Source organism: Phalacrocorax carbo, chromosome 4 (genome assembly GCF_963921805.1).
Source record: "Phalacrocorax carbo chromosome 4, bPhaCar2.1, whole genome shotgun sequence".
Lineage (NCBI taxonomy): Eukaryota > Metazoa > Chordata > Aves > Suliformes > Phalacrocoracidae > Phalacrocorax > Phalacrocorax carbo.
This window is the reverse complement of record NC_087516.1, coordinates 69,273,949-69,295,693: the sequence shown is the minus strand read 5'-3', so window position 1 is coordinate 69,295,693 and position 21,745 is coordinate 69,273,949. Positions and strand designations below refer to the sequence as shown.

General features: G+C 47.1%; 1 protein-coding gene and 1 long non-coding RNA gene across 2 annotated transcripts; one reads left to right on the top strand and one right to left on the bottom strand.

The window, feature by feature from the left end:
- Nucleotides 1-3,025: 3,025 nt before the first annotated feature.
- LOC135313163 (uncharacterized) lies at nt 3,026-15,048 on the top strand. The gene is made up of 2 exons (XR_010372775.1): nt 3,026-3,111; nt 13,955-15,048. It is a non-coding gene; the product is annotated as an uncharacterized LOC135313163 (long non-coding RNA).
- LOC135313159 (estradiol 17-beta-dehydrogenase 11-like) lies at nt 12,748-20,629 on the bottom strand. Its single transcript, XM_064450374.1, has 7 exons — nt 20,420-20,629; nt 18,381-18,488; nt 17,612-17,743; nt 16,402-16,508; nt 14,910-15,047; nt 14,530-14,646; nt 12,748-13,429 (listed from the first exon to the last, which is right to left on the bottom strand). Exons 1-7 carry the CDS (start codon nt 20,627-20,629, stop codon nt 13,342-13,344), a joined length of 900 nt encoding a protein of 299 aa, XP_064306444.1. The 3' UTR covers nt 12,748-13,341.
- Nucleotides 20,630-21,745: the final 1,116 nt, after the last annotated feature.

Sequence of the window (21,745 nt, the reverse complement as noted above, 5' to 3'; positions counted from 1 at the left end):
GCAGATACAGGTGTACTTAAGAAGCTATTTATTTATGCAAACTAACCATGGGAATATCCAAAAAGTAGCACACAAAAGGAAAAATACTGCAAGTCAGTGCAATTTTTGGGAGCATAGTGAAGTGTTAATAGACATGTAACAAAAATTTTAACTAGTACTTTACATTCATAAGAACACAGAACAGGCCTTTACAAAGGAGAGACACTATTGTCTTCTCTGATGGACCTGATTAAAAATAACAATAGTTCAATGGTCTCCACAGCAATGTTTAGTCCACCCCTTCCTGCAAAGTGTTAACAGAGAGCAAAATAATTTCTAAGTTATTTGTCAGCTGCCCTTTATCACGGACATGTAAATCAAGGCATGGTACCCACCAGAGCATCCCAGAGCTGTAGCCAAACACTGTTTCCCATACACCTACCAGCCCCGTCCTCTCAGTGCTCTCTGCCTTAGCTGCCAAACGTTATCACATTCTCTCATCTAGAGTTGAGATTCACTGAGGCTGCAGCTTCACATTACACTCACAAGTTAAACTGCACAAACCATAAAGCAGTACCATCTTCCTTTTGTCCCAGAACTGTAAGGGTCCTTCAAAATCTGTTTGAAATCAGTAGGGAGCAGAGGTAACATAAGACAAAAGGTTTCACAACCCAAGAAGCTATAACTATTGATGCAAGAAATTATTATTACAAAATCTGTTTGGTGAAGCCTGCTGAGGAAGAACTAAGACACTGGCTAACTGGTATTATGCTGCCTTGCATCAAATTACTGGCAGTAATTACACAATGCTTGTGTCCTCTTGTAACCACACTGATCAAGCTTGAATTTACAAATATATGGCTGACGAAAACTGGATGCCAGGCTACTGACATCTCACTAACAATTTATAAGATAAACCAGGTCATAGGGACACTGCTAATCACATGCTGCACAGTAACTATAGGCACAATCTTGGCATGTTACAATGCAGACACACTTCCTACATAACACAAGAGTTCACAAAGAGCTTACAGGGGAATCTGCTCAAACTAAATAAAAAACCTCAGACCCAATTGCTTAAAGAAGGTGGCTGAACAGGTTAACCTCCATTACAAGCAACCAAAGCCATATCATAGAACTACAGAATTGTTAAGGTTGGAAAAGACCCTTAAGATCGAATCCAACCGCTAACCTATCACTGCCAAGTCCACCACTAACCCATGTCCCCAAGCACCACGTCTACCCTTCTTTTAAATACCTCCAGGAATGGAGACTCAACCACCTCCCTGGGCAGCCTGTTCCAATGCTTGACAACCCTTTTGGTGAATAAGTTTTTTCTAATATCCAACCTAAACTTCCCCTGGTGCAGCTTTAGGCAATTTCCTCTCACCCTATTGCTTGTTACTAGGGTGAAGAGTCCAACCCCCAACCTCAATACAACCTCCTTTCAGGTAGCTGTGGAGAGCAATAAAGTCTCCCCTCAAGCTCCTCTTCCCCATGCTAAACAACCCCAACTCCCTCAGCCACTCCTCAAAAGACTTGTTCTTTAGACCCTTCACCAACTTTGTTGGTGACACAGCTGTGACATATGTGACACAGCTGTTGTAGTTTTAGCTTGTTAACATTTGATGAGTTATTTTACCTGCTGTGGTACTCTTCTATCACATGTGAATGTGAATTGTTTCTTGATTATACTTGTTGAAGCCTTTGCAACAGACACAGAAAGCCAGGTATCCCTGAGTTTTATAACTTCTACTATTACAGAATATATAGGAACAACTAGGCAGAGGAAATGCAGATCTATGAACTAGGAGGCCCTATTTGGTTTGTGAACTACCTCCACACCCCTTATGGATAAGAGTTTGATTAACTGATACTTACCAGCAGCCAAACAATCGGCTTGAGTGGAGATGGGAAGGTGGACCCTATCAAAGCAGGAAGGAAACTCAAGCAGGCAATATAAAGAGCTGGTGGAGTAACAGCATCTGAAATTCTCATTTATATGACAAGGAAGGAGAGACTGGGAACTCCTGAGGCTCTTCCCAGTAGCAACAGGTAATTTTTTGCTGTTTTTTTTTTTTTTTTTTAACACAGGAAATGCTTGCTTTGGGATAACTGAAGTGAATTTACTTGTTATCTATTTTAAGATGTCAAGAGTAAGCTGACTAGGGCACTAGGTTCTCTGGCTACAGTCCCTGCAGTAGTGAATTACATACAGCAGCTTGAAACGTTTGGACTCCCAGCTCAGTTTATTTGCGTGTTTTTGTCTCTGTGCCTGAATCGCGTGGCAATTAAAAGCTCTGTGAGCACAGGACTCCACGAGTGCCTCCCAAAGAGTAAGTCCTCTGATGCTGAGGAGAGGCCAGCCCATGCAGCATGCCACCCTTGCGTGCTCTTGCAAGGGGCGTAATCCAGCCCTGAGTGATCTGCACCAATTCTAGGTTAATTTACAGGAAATCCACGCTCGGTTTGAGTCTCTGAAGCCGGCCGCGGCAATACCCGTTTGCAATGCCAGGGAGCCGGGCCTATTACCGTCCCTCCGCCCCGGGGCCGAAGGAGCGCTCCAGAAGCGGGGTCCGGCGCTCCCACGCGGGGTGGCGGCGCGCTGGAGGGCACAGGCCGGGCGTCGGGGTAAGGATGGAGCTGGGGGCTGCCAGGATGGTGGGAAACGCGCCCGCCCGCGCCAAAGCAAGCAGGACCGCTTGCCGTTACACCTGAGGGAGGGGGGCGAGTTACATAAAGGCAGGGACAGCCCACCATGGCGGTAGCGGGCCTTGGCAGAGGGCGGCAGTAGGAGCGCGGTCGCGGGGGAAGGGCCGGGAGAGGGGCGCAGCCCTCCCGCCGCGGGGAGGGCCCCCCGATTTCCCACTGCCCCCCGATTTCCCACTGCCCCCCGATTTCCCACTGCCCCCCGCTCACCTGCGCTGCTGCGGGTCGCCGGGTTCCGCCAGGGCGCGCGCCCGCCGCCCGGCCGGCAGGAGGGGACGCGCGCCCGCGCGGGGCAGGGCGGTGGGCCGGGGCGCATGCGTCGGGGAGGGCGGGGCGGCGCGGCCGTTGGGGCCGGGTCCCGCCACCGTGTGCGGGGGTGGTCGTCGTCCCGCCCTCCCGGGGGCTGCTCCCACCGCCCGCGAGGTGAGGAGGTCTCCGTTAGGCGCCCCGTGCCGGCCGGGCCCTGCGGTATAAGGCTCCTTCCCACTCGAGCCCAGTGACGTTACGAACGCCCAGCACTTTTCCCCACACTCCTCCGCGCCGAGAGCACCGTAACGGGAAGGGAGGTTTGGTCCGTGCCGGGGCTGGCGCCGTAGTTTTACCTCTCTTGGCTTTTCACCGGAACCGCGCCGTACCTGGCCGTGCAGGAGTTACGCGCTGCAAGGGCTCGAGTGTGGCGCGGCGCCCGGAGTTCCGGGACCGCCTTTTAAGAACCGTAGGCAAAACGACACAGTGAGGGGGAGGCAGCTGCGTGCGAGGCTTTTGGTGCTGTGGAACAATGTGCTGGCAGAAAAAAAGGGAGAAGGCAAGCTCCGGGTTGAAAACGGGAGCGTGAACTCCGCCGCTATCGAACAGCGGGCCAGCAGCAGAGCTGATTTTAGTGCAGGCAGTTTATGGTGACTGCGGAAAGCAGCTGCTGCTGCTCCAAGGGCAGGCTTTGATGCACTGTTGCTGACGTGAGTTGCTCGCTCTGTGCGTTGCATCGTCTTCTCGGGCAGGAGAACCACCGAGGTGGCCACGAGCTGATGGCTGTTCAGGGTGGCTAATCCTTTCGTGCCAGTTCTGCTCATTTGTCAAGGGGTGTATGGGAATAGTTACTCTTCTTGCTATAGTTGCTCCCTTACTTTGACTGTTGTCTTTCCATTAGAAACTGTTCTTTTTACATTAGAGAATGGTTTCTGTGAAAAAATAAGCTTTCCAGGTGAATTTAAAAAAGAAAAAAACCAACAGAATTTGCTCATGAGTAAAGGAACACGAGTGCTGCTGCAGCACATGCTAGGCATCCATCTCAGGACAGTTTCACAGTGACTGTGAATCTGTTGCTTGCTATTAGCTCATATCCATGTTTCTCTTTTCTGATAAAATGCCATGGACCAATACCATGGAGCTTATCTCCTTTCCTCTTAGCACGTAAAAAAGCTGCCCTTCATTGGGAAGCAGAGGCAGGCAGAACAATTCCCAAGAAATGTCGTCACCCTGTCCTCCCAAAATCTGAACTAGTTCAGTGTCCTAGTCTACAGATCAGAGTATCCCACTTCAGGCTTCAGAGGAACTGCCCTCCATGTGTTCAGAGACAGGGGAAAAGGCTGTAACTGTTCCTTCCTCCGCACCTGTCTACCAGCTCTGTCCCATACAGTGTGTTTATATATATAACTGTCTCACACAGTGCTACCACACACCCCCTTCGGTGCAGGAATGTTTCCCCACTACATACTTCCCCCAAGTTTGTTTCAGTCTCTTTGTAGTGCCTGTCTCTGCCTGTGGAGCAATAAGGGTAAGTCTTTGTCCCATTTGGCTTGACTTGAGAACTTGAAAAGAGTTGGCTAGGAATGTTTTACAGCCTGTTAGAATCAAAGAAAGACCTTATTAAAGAAATACATGCCCTGGGAAGTACAGAGGCTTCTTAAATAACTGCCTTGTACAAAAGCAAGCACAGCTAGCCAACTGAAAACGCCCTCTGCCTCTAGCCCCCCAGCTCAATAGTTTTTCCAGTTACATCTGCAGAGTTGAAAGCTGGACTCACATGCTGCATGCCAAGTTCACCTCAATAGATGTGCCTAATAATTCTAGGATTTCTTTTTTTCCTGAATAAAACACAATTCTGCTGAAAAGCAGGAAGGTGTTTTATAAATCCATGCTTATCTGAGAACGAGTAGCTGGAGTTTTACAGTTCTGCACAGAATACATGTATACTGTGTTTAGGAGGAGATGGAGATTTATTTTGGAGTTTTTAAAGGCAAAAATGTCCAACTAAGTAGCACTGCTATTTGACCTGGCCTGTTTGAGAAAGGACCAGACCTTATCTGTGGCAAAATGGGGATAATCGTTATTATCTAACTACTTAATGGGTTTGGGTTGTTATTCCCCAGCCCCCTGCCAGGTATTCATAGAGGTCAGAGGTGGTGAAAATTCAGTAGGAAACAGCTGAAATGCTTACATGATGCACTGAACTGCCCAGAGTGCACTAGTTTTGATCAACCCAGAACATTTTAGGTTTTATATAAATACATCTCAGAAAATTCCAGTTCAGCAATGCCTTAGTGCCTATTTTTCTGAATACAAAAAGCCAAGCAATCCTCCTCAAATCCATTCATGTGGTTGAAAGCTACTAACCTGTATGTATGTGGCAGAGATGCTGCTGGCCGTGAGCGGTTTCCAGAAGGCTGTGATTGGACAAACTGATGCATATGGACAGACCTCTTGGTCAGAAGGTTAAGAAGGGGGCTTCCCAGTAGACCTCAGGAACCATAGGCACACAGCCGATGGTCTGATGGGAGCAAGTTTTGCAGTTTTCTCCTTGCCTTCTATGGTAGTGCACATTTTCATTCTTTATTGGCCTCATAGTTTCTACACTGTATGTCCATGATGTCCAGCCTGGCAGCTGCTTTACTTCCCAGACTGGTTCTCTTCAAGATGAAAGCTTGACACTTAAGAAGTTGTAGGAAGTCTTACCTCCCAGCTTCCTAAAATGAGCTCCTGGGATTGGAGCAAGGTCATTGCTCTGCTCTGTAAAAAGAAGGAATCAGTGGGCAGACTGCTATTCTAAATAAGAAACTAACACCTTTATGCTCTTGTTTCTGGTTTTGAAAGTTAGCAATACTGTTTGTAATGTATTGTGGCTCTCATCCAACACCCCTGGAAACCACTGAAAAGGCTCCCATCGACTTTAGTAATAGTTTGATCAGGCCGTCAATACACAAAGGTGTCACTGTTTAGTTTTGTTGCCATTGGGGATTTTGGCACAGTGCTCCCCTCCTGCCCTCAGATATATATATCTACTGAGTCCTTGCAAGTAGTGATTTACATGTGTGATGTGTAATCTCTGATGACAGAAAGAGGTTACTTTTTCCTGAATGCGATGAGGCTTTGAGGCTGGATTCCTGGCCGTCCATTATGACTGTTCTGTTTAGTTTCCTTCTGTTCTCCTAGTAAATATAAAATAATTTATGTGATTGGGTTCTCTTAAAGACTTGAATTTAAAACTATACTGGCTCGTTGGGTTAGCAATTGTAGAATTGGGAAAACGTCTTGTAGAAAATGCAGTTAATATTTATAAAATTGCACTGGTCAGGAAAGGAATTATATTTTAGGAAATGGAAATCTCATTAGTCTCCTAATGTATTTAATTAAGTTTACTCAGCCATTTCCTCAGCTCTGCAATAATAATTTAAGAACACAGAAGACTAGCCTGTGTATGGTATGCTGCATGATACATGTTAGCAGTGAAAGGGACCTCAGACTCACAAGCTTTGGACTGTCTGAAGTTAGGCAATGTGGAGTCTATGGAACTGGAAGTTTCGCAGCAGGATTAGTGATCACTTAAAATAATCTACAACAAAAGAATAAAGCCTGGGTCGTCGCTAAGCTACTGTGGTCGGTTGGCTTTAAAGGATCTGTAAGACTTTGATACTTTATCTGCTGGAAAGGCTGACTATTAACTGAGAAATGCAACAAATTAAAACATGATTCTTAAAACTGGCCTTTATTCTCATATATCATCTTTCTGCTGTCTATTTTTAATACATCTTGTACCCAGGATTAATGTTAACAAACTAAGAAATAGTTTCCAACTGTGCCCACTCAGGCAAGAGCTAAAGAGTTTTTATCAAGCAGAGATGCTTTGAGAACAGGAGTGCCCTCTGAAAAACTAATTTAAAAATATTGCTGTGCCCTGATAGCTAGAATTCAAGAAAAAAAAAAGGCAGATCTATGACTGTGAAAGCTTAAATAGCTGATCTTTTTATCAGTGTTACTCTCTGGAGGGAAAAATGAAGTTCACTTGGTCCAAAAGAGAAATCACGACTTGACAGCTCAGAGATGGGACGTAAGCTTAGGTGAAAAATATCTTTGGGTGTTGAGTGACTGTGGCTTTGTGTGCTAAGCTCAGCTAAATCAATATATGTCAGATATGCCTGCAGGGTGAGATCCCACAGGAACATAAGCACGTACCTTGAGGAGTCTTCAGATAGAGATGGAATGCCAAATAGTTGTGTCTTGCCAAGAAGGTGTCATGCACTGAGTAGAGGTTAGCACTGTGGCACTTGGCATTGTCCAGAGATCCTCGAGTTAGCCGCTGAATGAAGCCTTTTGCAAACATGTTACTACAGAGCTGCACTAGCACAGGTCTACCACTGCTAGGCTCCAAGGTAGCAGGTAAGCAGATGGCTATCTAGATAGGCAAAACATCTCTCTCAGTGCCTTTGAGCAAGTGCTGTGGTAGCGCAGCATTGCGCAGCACAGACATTATCTAAAACTGCCTTTAGAGTTTTGAGGATCATGTTCTAGGATTTGGTTGTCTGCAACCCATATTATATGTTTAAGAACTTGAGAGGATCTGTGCTTAATGTAACTGTGTACAGACCATCCTAAGTTTCATGACTTCTGAGGCTGCAGATGTAAAGGCAGTGTTGTGTGTGACAGGGCAAGACTGAAACAATCCATAGCTTGAAAAACAACTATCTGTAAAGTCTGTGCTGCTGCTTTCTTGTATATAGGCCTGGGGTATACATGGACTTAAGTCACCATGCTAAAGGAGAATACACCTCTGGCACATGCTGCCATTCCTTCCTTTTTATCTGTTCCTTGCTCCTGCAGAGGGAGAACATGAAGTAAGCTACAGCCATTCCTGCCCCTAAATTGGTTACCGATTAACCGCATGGATTAGGACAAATAGTCTTTGAGTCAGGATTTTTTTATCTGGAAAATGAACATATAAGCTATGTTCATAAAATCTTGCATTTTTTGATGATTCTCAGCCACTCGTTCCTGATGTTGTATCCATTATAATTAACAGATATAAAAAGAGTTTAAAAGGGCTCTTGATACCATTTTATGTCAAAGAGAGAGAGGAGGATAGAAGTGGAAAAGTACCATGTGAACAAAGTGTTTAGCTGGGAAGATAAGACTGATTAGGCTGTGGAGCTAGAACTGGGCTTAACTGCATGTATATGCTTTAAGGGTTTTAAGAACTGAGCTCCAGATAAATCCTCTTCCCCCCACCCCCATTGTTTTTCATACCAGAGACACCTGAACCTTGTCTTTTGCCAGTATAATTTCAGTGTAACTACACAGAAATCACTAGATGAGAGTAAATACACACCACTGCCTCTGCATAATATTAAAAACAGTTATTAAATGATCTTCAGGTTTTTACCTCTCTTGGAGTGCAGGTGTCAGTGCTATAATGCTCGAAGAACTTATGTACATATTCCTGGTCAACTCTTTGGAAGAAAGCAGCAGCATTTCTTCATCAAACCTATGTGGTCATCAAAAGATTAGTGCAAGTTCCTGCTGAGTGTTTGGTTTTGGGTTGGTTTTTTTTTATTTTCCCATTAGGGATTACCTCATGATTAGCAAGCTGGTAGGTACTAGTGAACATGAGTGTCTGGAATACTTTTATAAAAAAACACAGTCACTATTGTCACTGGATTATTTTTGAGCAATGAGCATATCTTCCTGCTGCAGCATCTCTTTAACTAGAATGTTTTTTGGAAAACATTTTGATTGTGATGTTTTGGAAAATTATCAGCTACCAGCTATGAACGTTAAAGGGCTGAGAACGCAGAGGGGAAATAGTTTGCATGAGAGCGGGTTTACTCCTAGTTATACCTGGCTTGTTGGATAAACGTAAGCTTTCATACTTTAATAGAAGTTTTGCAGTAAAACCGTTATCCTCTTAGTAGTGAGCTCAAACTGTAGCGTAAGTACAGAAAGCAAGACACCTGCTTGGAAAAGAGCACAATGCATGAAAGAATCTGAAAGATTTAGGGTACCAAAAATTTGTTTCAGAATGGAATTTTGCAGACAGTTTTGGAATGCTGTGAACAGCCAGTGATCTCAGATGCTTAATTTCAGTGGAGTGGGGTGGGGGGCGGAAAAGGCAAAACAAAAAAAACCCCTTAATTGAACTGCTGGATTCAGAAAGTTCTGTGCATTTAGAAATCAATGTTCTGAAATGCCTAAAACTGTATATTTTTTTTTACACGTGCTAGCATTACCTGCAAGCCTTAAATACTATGAGTATTGCCCCAGTCATAAGGTTGGGGCATCAGTCCTACCAGACAGTGGCAATAAGATGTACAGCCATGATTTTTCACTTGTAAGAGGCCTAGGTTTGTGACAAGAAACACAGTTTGGGATGACATTCTGAGTAGGATTCAAGGACTTTGGAAAAATGCAGCAGAGCCAGTCTCTGAAGTACTCTCAGACTTTGCTCAAGAGACAGATCAGGCTGCAGTGCTGTGGGGAGCTTTAATCCATGCTATTAGAAATTCAGTAAGACTCAATGTGACCGAGATGAGCTGAAGCCATTTAGAGACTCTTGAAAATTTTATCTATCATGATGAAGACAGCAATCATGAATGTTAAATATTGCTGTTAAATGTTGGTTTTTCCAATAATAATGAGCCTCTCAAATTTCTGACCAGTCAGGCCTGCATATATAGTAGACAAAGGGAAACTATCACAGCTGCTCCTTTGTTTTATTCAGTGTTGGTCTGGATGGTGTCCTCAGAAGGCTTCCATGTCCATAAACTTCCGCTCCTTTTGCAGAGTAGATGGTCTCACCCACACTGCCTGCCCAGCAGCTCTGTACCACAGAGCTCTGTACACACTGCCCCCACACTGTGCCAGAGCATGTGCTGCAGGACATGGTTACAGGCTAAAACTAAGCTGGGAAGCGTGCTAACACTTTGACAGCATGGATGACTGTGAAATAGTGCATGAGTGTGGTGCCTGGCCACGTAGCTTACAAACACAGCTATAGGGCCTACGATACCAATAGTTCTATTTCATGCCTCCTGCACTGGGGAACAGATCCTCTGTCAGCTAGCAGGGCGGTCACAGCTGTGACACCTGCATGCTGGGTGCAGCAGCTCAGTATACAGAATACGTAGTACACCTGGTCCATAAAAATCCCTGTGGGGTCCTGACACTCCTGGCTTCCTGACAGTAGATAACTGCAAGAGCTGGAGAACGAGAAAAAGCAGCATCTCCACTGACCTCTAGCCAATGTCCCAGTGCTTTAGCTGCACTGTTGGTCATCTTGTCTGCAGGAGACTGAGTCAGCTCCAGCAGAGAGATTCAGAGCTAGCCACTTCCTACTTTTCTCTTGGAACTTTGTTCTCTTCTTAATTAACACATCGGCGGTTGGTCCAGGCTCTAATTGCACAGCTCAGTGGTGCTGTCATTTTCCTGGCGCAGGGATCCAGTCAGTGCTGTAGCTGAGATGGAAGAGGCAGGGAGGGCAGGGAAGTGCCGACTCCCAAGAGATGCCTCAGAGGGAGGCAGAGCATGAGGCCAGAGCTGCTAACCTGACTCATGACGAGTCCTATGCCAGGGTGTGCAGTACCACTCTTCAAATTTGGGGCTTAGCTGTAGGTGGCTATATGAACCTTGCTCACATAGGCTCCTGCTAGGCGTGTGTAACGCCCAGACTTTGGGATACGTTTCAGTTAGTTGTTGTGGCCAGAAGAACTGAGGAGCCTGGGAGGCTTGATGAATCAGTTCTGTCACTGGTGCTCAGGAGGTGAAGGCTTAAATCCTTGCTTTGGCATGTTTCTTTCTGCCAAGCAGAAGACTTGCAGTCTCAGGCAACATGGAGAAGATCAAGTGGCTCTCAGCTGTGACAGGCGTGTGGTCTTAGCAAGAGCTAAATATGTAGCTCAGATAAAAGCAGAAGCAGCACAAAACAAATAACCTCTTTCAGAGTAGACATAGACATTAGGTAACTGTTCTCAGGTTTGGGGGATGCCTCCGAGGCAGAGAAAGCAGACTTACAAAATAACTCACTGAACATGCAGGCAAATTGGCCTCCTCTATCCTTCAGGACACAAAGAATGCTTCTCTCAAGTGTTTTGGGGTTTTAGAGGGTCTTGGTTTTCACTACAACCCCTGTGTAATATTTTTTAAGTGGCATTTATTTAACTTGTCTTTTTTCCATTCGCTGAAATTTGCAAACCCCTTCTTTTTCTTTCTTGGCTACAGGAATCTTGCACTGTGAAGCAGAAGGTCCCAAGCTGGGAACTTGTGCTTTGACATGCCCTGAATGTCCTGTTACATGAAAGTTGCGTGAGCAAAAAGGAAACTGTTTTTCTGTCACTTAGCACATTTAGCAACCATTTGCGCTGCCGGCAGCACAAGCTCCAACTCTTGCTACATAAGAGCAGGAGGAGCTGGATGACGAGGGCTCTCCTTTTCCTGAAGAACCTCAGTTCACAGAACAACACAAAGTGCTCAGGTGAATGGGAAGGACTCTACTGGAAGCCACCCATTTCCCGCTGTGCCAAAGGTGGCAGCATGTTCAGGCCTCCCTTGATGGCTGTGACTGCCTGGCACAGCTGGGAGTTGCACAAGCAGGTGGAATGATAATCTGTGCTCTGAAGAGGTCTTTGACCTGTTTCATCAGACGCTGTTCTCTTGTATGACAGGCCAAAGACCTTTGGGAGTTTAACCTCCTTGTCAAGGTGGGTCCCATCAGAGCAGGCCGCTAGCTTGTGATGAGCTGTGAGAAGGCTCGTCTGGAACATTCCTGTGTGCACACTCTGGTCCCTGGCCTGGCACCCACATCTAAGCCCGGGCCTTGGCCCTGGCCCTTGTGTGGGCTGCACTGTTGGCGTGCCATGCCTGGTCCTGTACCTTGCTGATCCTGATGTGCCTTCCGGGTGTGACTGGGGTCCTGCCTCACCCCTGCAGCCTGGCCTGGTGGTTGGCAGACTCTGGCTAACCCTTTCACTGTTGTGGCACTAGCTCAGCAGTGGGGCAGGGCCCCTTTGGTGTGATGCCTGTCTCACCTTCACCTTGGCACCTGGCGTGCATCCTCCTGTCAAGAATTCCTGTTCCCCTGCTCCGCTGCACCTGTGAGGGGCAGAGCAGGGTAGGGAAGGTAAAGCGTTGGATCACACAGGGATGTTGTTGCTGCAGCATCTTCTCCAGTCAGTAAGGGAGTGTTTCAGAGGAGTGGAATATGTAAACCCTCAGTCTGGTGCATATCTGTTTGAAGAGGGAGAAGACACTGGAGGCAATGGGTTATTCAGTGTCTGTATGGGTGCAACTTCATGCTATGATGAATGTGTTAGCCGAACTGATGATGCATACAGCAGTTTCTGGGAGTTCAAGCCTTCTCTTGGATTGTACACAAGTGTAATGCCCTGTTGACTTCACATTAAGCTCGCCCACTGCACATGAACGAAGGCCTTCCTGGCTCAGCATAACCTTGCTCTTTTAATACATGGGTCTGGTTTATGAATACTGAAGCAAAGAGACTAGAGAATTTTCATTAGGTTGGATTATTTGCCTTGTACTGTAAGGAGAAAAATAGTCCAGCTTGGTCTGTGTTCTCATGTAATAAATCACATTTTCCAGCAAGGGTGAAATGCAGGAGGGCACCCACTAATTTGTAGATAAACGCTGCAGTTTTCACAGGAAGGTGTTTTAAAGGTGCCAGGGAATTGCAGATGAGAAGTGTGAGAAATGACATAGGGAAAGGGTGTACAACTTCATACCAAACCTTAAATCCACCTCTGGGATCTAGTTATGACTTTCACTGCTGAGAGACACCTCTATATTAAAGAACTGTATTTATTCAGAATAAGGCACATTGTTGGTGCTGAGGCATAATTGATGTAAGCAGGTATTACATTGCATGTAAGCCTGTATTATTACAGTATGCTACAAAATCACATGAAATGCAGTGGTTTTTTAATTTAAAAAGTGTTAAATTTAGAAGAGTATTTTCTTAAATTTAAAAGATGATTTGAGGTGAAACAGGCCACCCACCTCCTCTATAAATTGCTTCTTGCAAGGTACCTTTACTCAGGGATGAGTCCAGATTAACACATTCTCAGGCAATCGCTTTGCACTCAAGACAGGCTTGGTGGGAATTCATGTCTGCCTCAGCACTAGGAGATAGAGGCGATGCGCATAGAGCCAAAGCAGCCCTTTACACTTCTAGAGATGCATCTCTGCTTTATTAACACTCCATGTTGTGCAGCTATGTCCCTGCTGCAGGTGTGGGATAAAACCTTAGGTGTGCTTGGACATGGTGGCCTGGAAGCATTTGTCTTAGTTCTGCTCTGAGTCAAACCAGCTGAACTATGCTCAGCACACATTCTGTTTTCACTTGTGCCACTGGGAAATGAGAATCAAATTTAGCTTTCACTGAGTGCTTCTCTGCCCAATGACTGCATCAAACTTGACATTGGTCAACTTTTTCAGAAAAGCCAAGGCACGTTCTGGGAACAACCTGAAAGAGATAATACAGGAAATTACATGTGGCATAAGCAACTTGAACTATGGGGAGATGTGGCACTGCCGGTGAGGGAAGAGGTGATCTGGGAGTGGATGTGTGCACACACAGACTGAGACTAAGGCTTAGACTGGGCATTATTTCCAAAGAACACAGAGCCCTTATCGGTCTCTATCTAGTTTAACTCCAATCCCACCCATCTCCTTTTATGACAGTTCCAAGGCCAGGCATCTGCTGGGCAGTATTTGGGTTGCAATATTGGTGCAGGATCCAGGAAGATTTAATACTGCACATAGATATGCGAGCTTGCCGCCTTTTTGCTTTCAAAAACTTATCTGGTTTATTTGGAGAATACTTGGGGGAAAAAAATCCCCAAACATCTTTTACAGCCCCTCATAATGAGAAATTTGGGGTTAGACCTGAGTTTGCTGGCTTTCACAAACAAGAAATTACTAAGTGTTTCATGAAATACTGTAGAAGTTAACTGAAAACTTAATTTAGTTGTTCTGTTGTTAATTCTAGATTTGGAACCTGAGCTCTGATGAAAACTCCTCCTCAGCAGAGCAGCTACACTGGATATTAAAGACATACGATAGGATAAATCTTGCTTTACATGGCAGAGAGAAGCAGTAGAGCCCTCTTGAAGCAACTTTCCAGGCTCTGTCACCTCAGTCTGCGGTGTTGATATGAGAAATGAACACTAATAAGCAGCAGGTCCTTAGCTCTGTCTGGAACTTCTCTGAGGTTGTTGTTTCAAAGAAGTGTTGCTTATAGGCAAAAGGGAAATGGCAACCCATTAGGAAAAAGTGTATCTTTTTCTCCTTCTCCCTTCCTATCAGCCTGTGGAGCAGAAAGCTGCAGAAAGTGGATCAAAATGACATATGAGAGGACTCAAGAAAATACTTGTGGATGATTTCTGCTATTGTCATTAGAAAGAACCACTGCACTATTTGTTTACCTTGTGATACGTCCTAAAATAAAACTTAATCTTGAATCAGATGAGGGTTGTACACTCAGCAAGTTATGTTTGATACATAAGGTGTTTTTTTTTTGGTTTGGTTTTGGGTGGTGGGCTTCCCCCCCTCCCCCCTACTTACCTTTCAAAAAGTAAAGCAAACCGTTGGCTTGACGGAACAAAAACCATTTTCTGGTTGGTTAGTATTCCTTCCATCAGGGCCTCTACAACTTCTTCAGTCTCCAAAATCTTTCCAAGCCTACTCAGGAAAGCATACATGTAAGAGCTATGATGGTAAAATGGGTGGTGCTAGCTGATGTAGGATGCTTCACAGATGCACAAACTCACTCAGGTAATACAAATGCAACCATTCTGTGGGTTAAATAACACCGCAGATTTTCTTTTTAGCCAATGATATATAGTCTTTTTACATAGTTGGAATACAAGGCCTAAACGTGGGGTTAATGTGTTGTGCCATGGTGCAAAGAAGGAAGGACTGGAAAGCAGATTTTTGATAGGTACCTTGTACTGGGGTTTTTGACAAATCCAGTGTTTATAAAAACCGGACAAAGGCACGTAGTTTTTATTCCATCCTTTCCCAGGGTAGACAGCTCCTCTGTCAGAGCTTTATGAAATCCAACCGCAGCAAACTTGCTTGAACTGCAGGAAGGGAAAAAGCATAAATGAGAAGGTAGAAGTACGGTTTCTAACTTTCTACATCTGCAAATGGCCTAAAAGATCACATAGAACTCACTAGGAGGCAAGAAAAGAAAGAGAATGTAATTGAGCTGAGAGGCAGGGCAAGAGACTCATTCTAACTTTCTGGAGCATAGTGCTGGATTAGATATTGCTGCTTGGGGAAGTAACTGTGGCGTGCAGCAGGGCGGGTGCCTTTCAGAAAAAGTCACCTTAGTGGTGAACAGACAAACAAATGCCATGGGTTGTTAGAAAATTATGACTGATGGGCTTCCTGTTTCTCCCACGTGAGAAGATTCTTAGTGGGAAGAGAGCCCAAAACTCTACAATTAAGAAGGATGGGAGGAGCAGTAATAGAGAACAACCCTCTGCTGTTTCTTGTACCAGACAGGAGCGTGAGCTTTGAAACGGAGGAGCATTAATGCATGTAAAATTGAGGAAAGTAATGCCACAGGGCATACTTCATACTCTTGGTGCAGGCCAAGAGTGTAAATCAACTCCAAAGAGAGTAGAACCAGAGAGTGAGTTTATTGACCGCTATTGATATGGACAGTGTAATCCCAGTAGAACCCCTGGCTGGGGAGTTCCCATGTTGCCAGCAGTGACTGACCCTTAAGAAGGAGTGTACCCAACGGAAGGTTGCTCTGCCTGGAGCCACTGTTAAGAGAGTGCTAGATCTGGCACAGAATGGCAAGATGCAATCCAACAGTGTTTCTGTTCGTGCACCGTGGCTCAAGTGCTTCTAGTAGAAATTGGCAATGCACCGACCTCTCGGTGCATCAGTTCGGTTGCTCCCAACGCAGTAAGTATTATCCTGTTTTTAGCTTCTGAAAGGTAATTTTACAGTCAAAAAGCAGTTTTCACCTTGTGACGGCAGAAGTGTTTCTACGCACTAGTCACTGCCACAACGGTAGAGAGATCAAAAGCTACTCAGTAGGGGGTTACTTGACAACACTACAATAACTCATAGGAGCGCTACTTTCTAAGAACGAGAAGGGAAGAGGATACCTTTGTTGCTAAGCAAAAGTCTGGACCAGTGAGGGAGAGAGAAAAGGAGAAGCCTTCATGAGTTCATGTATCACATGACTATTCCTTCATACAAGCATTGCTCCTGATTCTCTTGAAGCTAATGAGCAAATCAGCGGGAACCTCCAGGCACTCTTAAGTGCTGGCTCTTGTGCTTTTTTCCTCCTTAGCACCGTCCTTTGGACATACCGTATTCAGCGGGAGATTATTTTGGTTACTCTGTGCTTACTGGTGGAGAAGATGCAATTAAAAAAAAAAAAAAATTGAAGAGAGCCAATTTTAAATCACTTACCAATAAGCCACCATGAAAGAAAGCACAAAATGACCTGCTGCCGAAGCCACCGTGACAATGTGACCGTGGTTGTTGCTCATCATGGTTGGCAGAAAAGCTCTTGTGGTCTTGCAAGTCATTTAAAGCGAGAGGCAAGATTGTGGGGAAGGGGGAAAAGAACAATGTTTTCTTAGGCAGATTCAACACGGACCCTGACTCTCATTCATTACGCACCCAATGCTATCCTTAATGCTGTGTGCTGCACAGCACCTCAGATTCTGAGAGGAGCTGACTCACATCTTTCCTGTGCTGCTTTTTGGTTTCAGGTGTCAGCACCAACACTGCCGGTGTCTCACCCCAGCATGCACAATAAAACGCTCATCCATCTGTAGCATCTCTCTTCTTCTGCTGCAATAACAGCACTCTGTAACCCCTGCTGGCAGCTGCCCTACCCCAGGGGTCAGCTGTGGCTGTGCCAGGGGCCCAAGACCCAGCTCTGATAGGGCCCAGCTGTGTCACCTTGACTCAGACTGCTGGCAGAAAGTTGTGAGAAAGCCCACAGAGAGATGAGAGGTATGAATCACAGGGAGAGGCAGGGTGATGGGAAACAGGCTTAGAAGTACCTCAAGGAGCCAGGAGGGAAGGCAGTGACACAGCAAAGTACAAACCGCAAGGGGACAAGCACCCAGAAAGATTGGCCAGGTTGGTGGGTGCAGTCAGGGAGGGTCCAGGCCTCGCTCTGCCCTGTGGCTGTGCTGTGCTGGGAGCTGTGGGGCTGGCCCTCTGCTGCTCTGCCCGACCTGCCATACCATTTGGGCCGCGTGCTGGCTGGCTATTGTACGTGTCACCTGATGAAAGCATTGCTTTGTATTTTTCAGCTGTGTATCTTTGACCTGCAGCGTCTTGGTGCACAGCTGTGGGCGCCCAAACTACCTGATGCAATGAGGAACCCTAATACACCGATGACAGAGACCAACCCAAGCTGCAGACGAGGCTGTCACCAGCCAGCTCACACAGAAGTAAGAGAGAATGAAAAAACTGGGCCAGGCTCAGATCAGCAAGAGCTTAATCAAGTTCCCCGGCAGTCCGTCTAGCTGGGTGCCCTTGTGCTCTATGCGTCCAAAAGATGCTATTGAATTCACTGGTAGCAGGAAATAATTGTTGGTCTGAACACACCTCCTCAACAATGCTCCCAAATGAACACAGGTATGAAGATGGTAGTGGCCCTTACCCAGATGTGAGCAAGAATGTTGACTTCAAACATTCTTTCAATCTGGTGGTCCTGAGTCGAGAGCAGGTCGGCAGCCGTAATCACACCAGCATTATTCACCAGGATGGAGACATCCCCAATTTCCTTTCTCACCTTTGGGACAGAAAAAACCCAGAAACGTGCATGTCAGTCGTTATCAAAAAAATGTAAGGCTGTGGAAGATGAGTGACACTTCATTTAATTCCTAACGTTGTTTCTTTTAGGGAGAGGAAGGTCATGCCACGCTTCCAGGTGTGGCAGGAACCCTGCAGCAGTACCATGAAATCAGGTTTAGATCTGATGCTTCTCCCTTAATTACTGCCCGTATTGATAGTCTTCCACACGCTGCCCAGAGTCACGGTGTGCTCTGTGTAGCTGCAGCTGGGACTATGGACATACAGCTATTTTGAACCAGCTGGACCATACTGTTTACAGTAAAACCTTTCAGTTGTCCCCAGTGTTTTCTGTGTGCTCTTGAGGCAACTAAGAATCAGAAGTTCCTTCTGTGGCTGGAAGTCTAAAGAGGAAACTTGGCAATGAGGTGTGATATGCCAGAGCCTCACAAAGGAGGACGACACTGGCTGTGCTCTTGGAAGTACTACTTCACCCTCTGTACTGAAAGCAGCAGGAAGTGGAGGGATTCCAAGGGGGCTTGCACGGTCTGCGTACAACACCCCTTCTCTTGTTTTCTGGACTTTTCTGAAAGTCGAGCGCATTTGGGTAAACCTTTGAACGTGCCCTGGCTCCCCACCTTCTCTGCAGCGCTGTAGATTTCCTCCCTTTTGCTGCAGTCCACCACGAAGGCTTGAACAGTGGCTCCCAGACTTTTGCATTCTGCTGCCGTGTCCTCAACACCATGCTGTAAGAGGCAGAAAAGAAAGATACGTGTGCGCAAGTGTACCCTGACCGCATGTTGCTGCTCAGGCACTGCGGCAGACTAGTTAGAGACTAAAGATTTGTCCTGATTGTGTAACGGCTGCCAAGGCCCTGAGCAGTTCGTGGCTACGCGGGGAAAGAGCTGTAGCCAGGGTTTGTGAGAGGACTACTGTTCTGACCTTAAATTTTGGTCCTGTGTAGAGCGACTGCCAGAAAGGTAATGCGGTAACAAGAGCGAGTTTGCCTTGGTGAAGCACATGTAGCGAGGCTGCAGAAAGGGGGCACTCAGTGACTTACGCAGCACAGCATGCAGACACTGTGACTGTTAGCAGAGCATACAGAACTTAAAATGCATGCCCAGTTGACAGCCCTGAGATCTGAAAAGTGGCTCTACACGTTTCCGCATTCGCACCCTGGATGTGAGAAGAGAGGCATGCTCCAAAGTGCACAATGCAGAGATGTTTCTTACGAGAGCAGCGTTTGACACACACAGAACAGATGCTCCCCAAAGTTATTGTATCATTTTACTAGGGGAGGGCAGAAGTGACTTTACTGTGACCTTGTCCCCAGGTGCCAGAAAGCCATGCCATTGGGGACCTGTGCAGTGAAAAGCCCCAGATCAAAAACAACCTGGGACAGCTCAGCACTTGACATAAGCTGTGCAGGTCCTTGGGGTGGGAGACCAGGCAGCTCCGCTCAGCCCTAGCTGCTGTTTAAGGCTGACAGTCCCGAGGGATGAGGCCTTTGTCAAGGCAGCTGGACGGGGGAAGCATACTCCTAAAATCTTTGGGATCCACCACCTCCTTTGCTGCTGTATTTCAGGGACTGCTCACACCCATGCTTACAACGTACTTTCTAGCACTAAAGCCAGGTCTTGCTCGCTACTAAGTTTAATCCCTTTCCTCCATTCCAGCAAACGTGGACAACATTTGACTTAGCAGCAGCCCTTTACACACCGATAGACTGGTGCCATGCCTTCTCCCGCTCCTCCAGAGTCTGGCCTTAGCCATAATGGGCAGCATGAACAGACACTGAAAATATTCAAGCATACCCTCCCTACCTATACATCCCCTTACACTAGGCTTGCCTTGGGGTTGGTTGGTTGGTTTGTTTGCTTGCTTTTTCGTTTGTGGTGGGGGTTTTTTGCAGCTTCAGGATGATGTGATGAACTCCTCTGCAGTTTCTGATCCACTGTGTCAGAAACCTCTCCATGCACTGCTGCCGAGCCACTCATCTCCTCTGCACAGCCAATTGCTCCTACGCACAGTACTTTGCCTTCATCCCTACTGAACGACATTCTGTTTGTTTGTATCTGTCCATCCTCCACTTGCCAAGGTCTTTTTGCGCTCTAGTCAATTTACCTGAAATAAAGAGCTTGGGCTAGCATAAGCCTTTAGCAAGGTGCCACCTACACGCATAACTGCAGCAGAGGGCAGCAGGGCTCACACACAGCTCAACGCAGCTGTGCCTGTTAGTGAGAGCAGAGACGCACCTTCCAGCAACGTATGCAAAATACCTGAGGCTAGACAGAGAGTGGGCAGAAGGTAAACTTGCTTCTCTGTAGAAACAGGCTTCTGGTCTCAGTGTGCCTTTTAGTGCCAGCCCAGGCGGTTCCAATGGCAGCTTGCTGACCACTGCGCTTCCCTCCTGCAGGCACTCGACATGCTGTGCACGTGACCTCGCTGATCAGCACCGAGTAGCTGCGGGACCGTGCGAGACACCTATGTCCTTCCATGAAAGTGGGGCCAAAGCCTCTGCTGGCGCTCAGCGTCCCAGTCAGCGAGCTGACCGAGAGCCGATGGGCGCGATGTGGAAGGAAGTGATGTGGATGCAGGCGCATGCAGCCCTTGTTACGCAGTTACAAACCCAGCGGCCTGGGAGGTGAATGAGGCAAGAGAGGAACTGTACCGTTACCTTACTGACGTCCCACAGGACCAGCCTGCTCTGACGCTTGGCGAACTCGAGGGCAGTTGCTCTCCCCACGCCGTGGCCAGCGCCCGTGATGAGAACAAGCTCTCCGCTGACAGACTTTCTCTTCACAGGGAGAAAAAGCTTCACGAGAGCCTCTAAGTAGGAGTAGATGAGCGTGGCCAAAAACAGGAGGAGATCCAGAAACGGGCTCATTGTTTTGCTGGGAGTCCTCTGGCCGCCTGACGGCGCCGCGGTCGCGCCTGACGAGGGTGAGGCTCGTTGCTCCACTCACGGCCCCCCTGAGCGCGCACCGCTCGGCCCGTCGGTCACGGGCCCCGCCCCGCCCCGCCCCGCCCCGCCCCGGCAGGGCCCCAGCCTCCCTTCGCCGCCCGGGGCTCCGTGAAACGCGGAGGCCGCGACCGCCGAAGCAGGGCGGGCCTCTCGCCCCGTCCCTCCCGCCGGGGGCGCAGAGGCCAATCAGAGGCAGCGGTCGGGGAGGGGGCGTGCCCATGGGAGGGGAAAAGCCGGTGGGCGTAGAGCGCTCTCGATTGGTGGTGCTCCGCCCAATGGGAAGCGAGCTTGTAAAGGGGGCTGGCGGCGGCGGCGGCAGTGGTTGGCGCCGCCGCCGGGAGGGTTGATAGAAGTCGTGCAGCCCGGACGGACGCGGTGTTGGAGCGGGAGGGGACCTCACCCGCTCGCTCTGGAGCGGCGCTCGGGGAGCGCTGCGGCTGATCGGACGGGACGCAGCTCTCACATTAGCAGCTGCTACCGGCGTGGCTACTGAGATGTGGCTCTTGGGCTGTTTCTGCCCTCATGGCTGTGGCAAACGCAGTCGCTAGACTTTGTGCTTTTTGCCCTTGGTTGCGACGTTGCCGGCTGGCATCCATCAGTCCCGTTGTGTGACTGTTCTTGAAGAATTTCTGAAGACAGTGGGTACCACTAGGTCTGCTTTATTAATCACAGCTCAGAATTGGGCCAGCACCTCAGTGTGTGGCAACGAAGAAGACACAGCCTCCAGGTTATAAAGTTTTCCCTGATAATTATGTCATTGTCAAAGTCGATCAGGTTTCTACTGTGTTCTCAATTTTTCATTTTTCTGGTCAATTCTGGTCAGTTAAAAGTTCTTATTTTTCCACCTTCAGCAAGTTCTTGTCCTCATCTCTGTTCTGCTTCTGGTCACGAGCCTTATTGGTCCATTGTTAGTCCTTCGATCTCCTTAGAACGTCTGCCCGATGTCTTCTTTAAGTTTGCTAATTTCTTAGAAGATAACCTTCCAACCCTTATATTTATCTATTTATTCATCTAAATACCTTATCTATATACCTATAT

What these genes read in the sequence shown, in the direction of transcription:
- LOC135313159 (XM_064450374.1), bottom strand. Translation starts at nt 20,629, where the DNA reads ATGAGCCCGTTTCTGGATCTCCTCCTGTTTTTGGCCACGCTCATCTAC. An exon ending in GTCAAAAACCCCAGTACAAG is followed by an intron (nt 14,647 to 14,909) that starts GTACCTATCAAA and finishes TTTCCTGAGTAG; the next exon opens with GCTTGGAAAGATTTTGGAGA. An exon ending in TTTGCTTTACTTTTTGAAAG is followed by an intron (nt 13,430 to 14,529) that starts GTAAGTAGGGGG and finishes TATCTCTTTCAG; the next exon opens with GTTGTTCCCAGAACGTGCCT.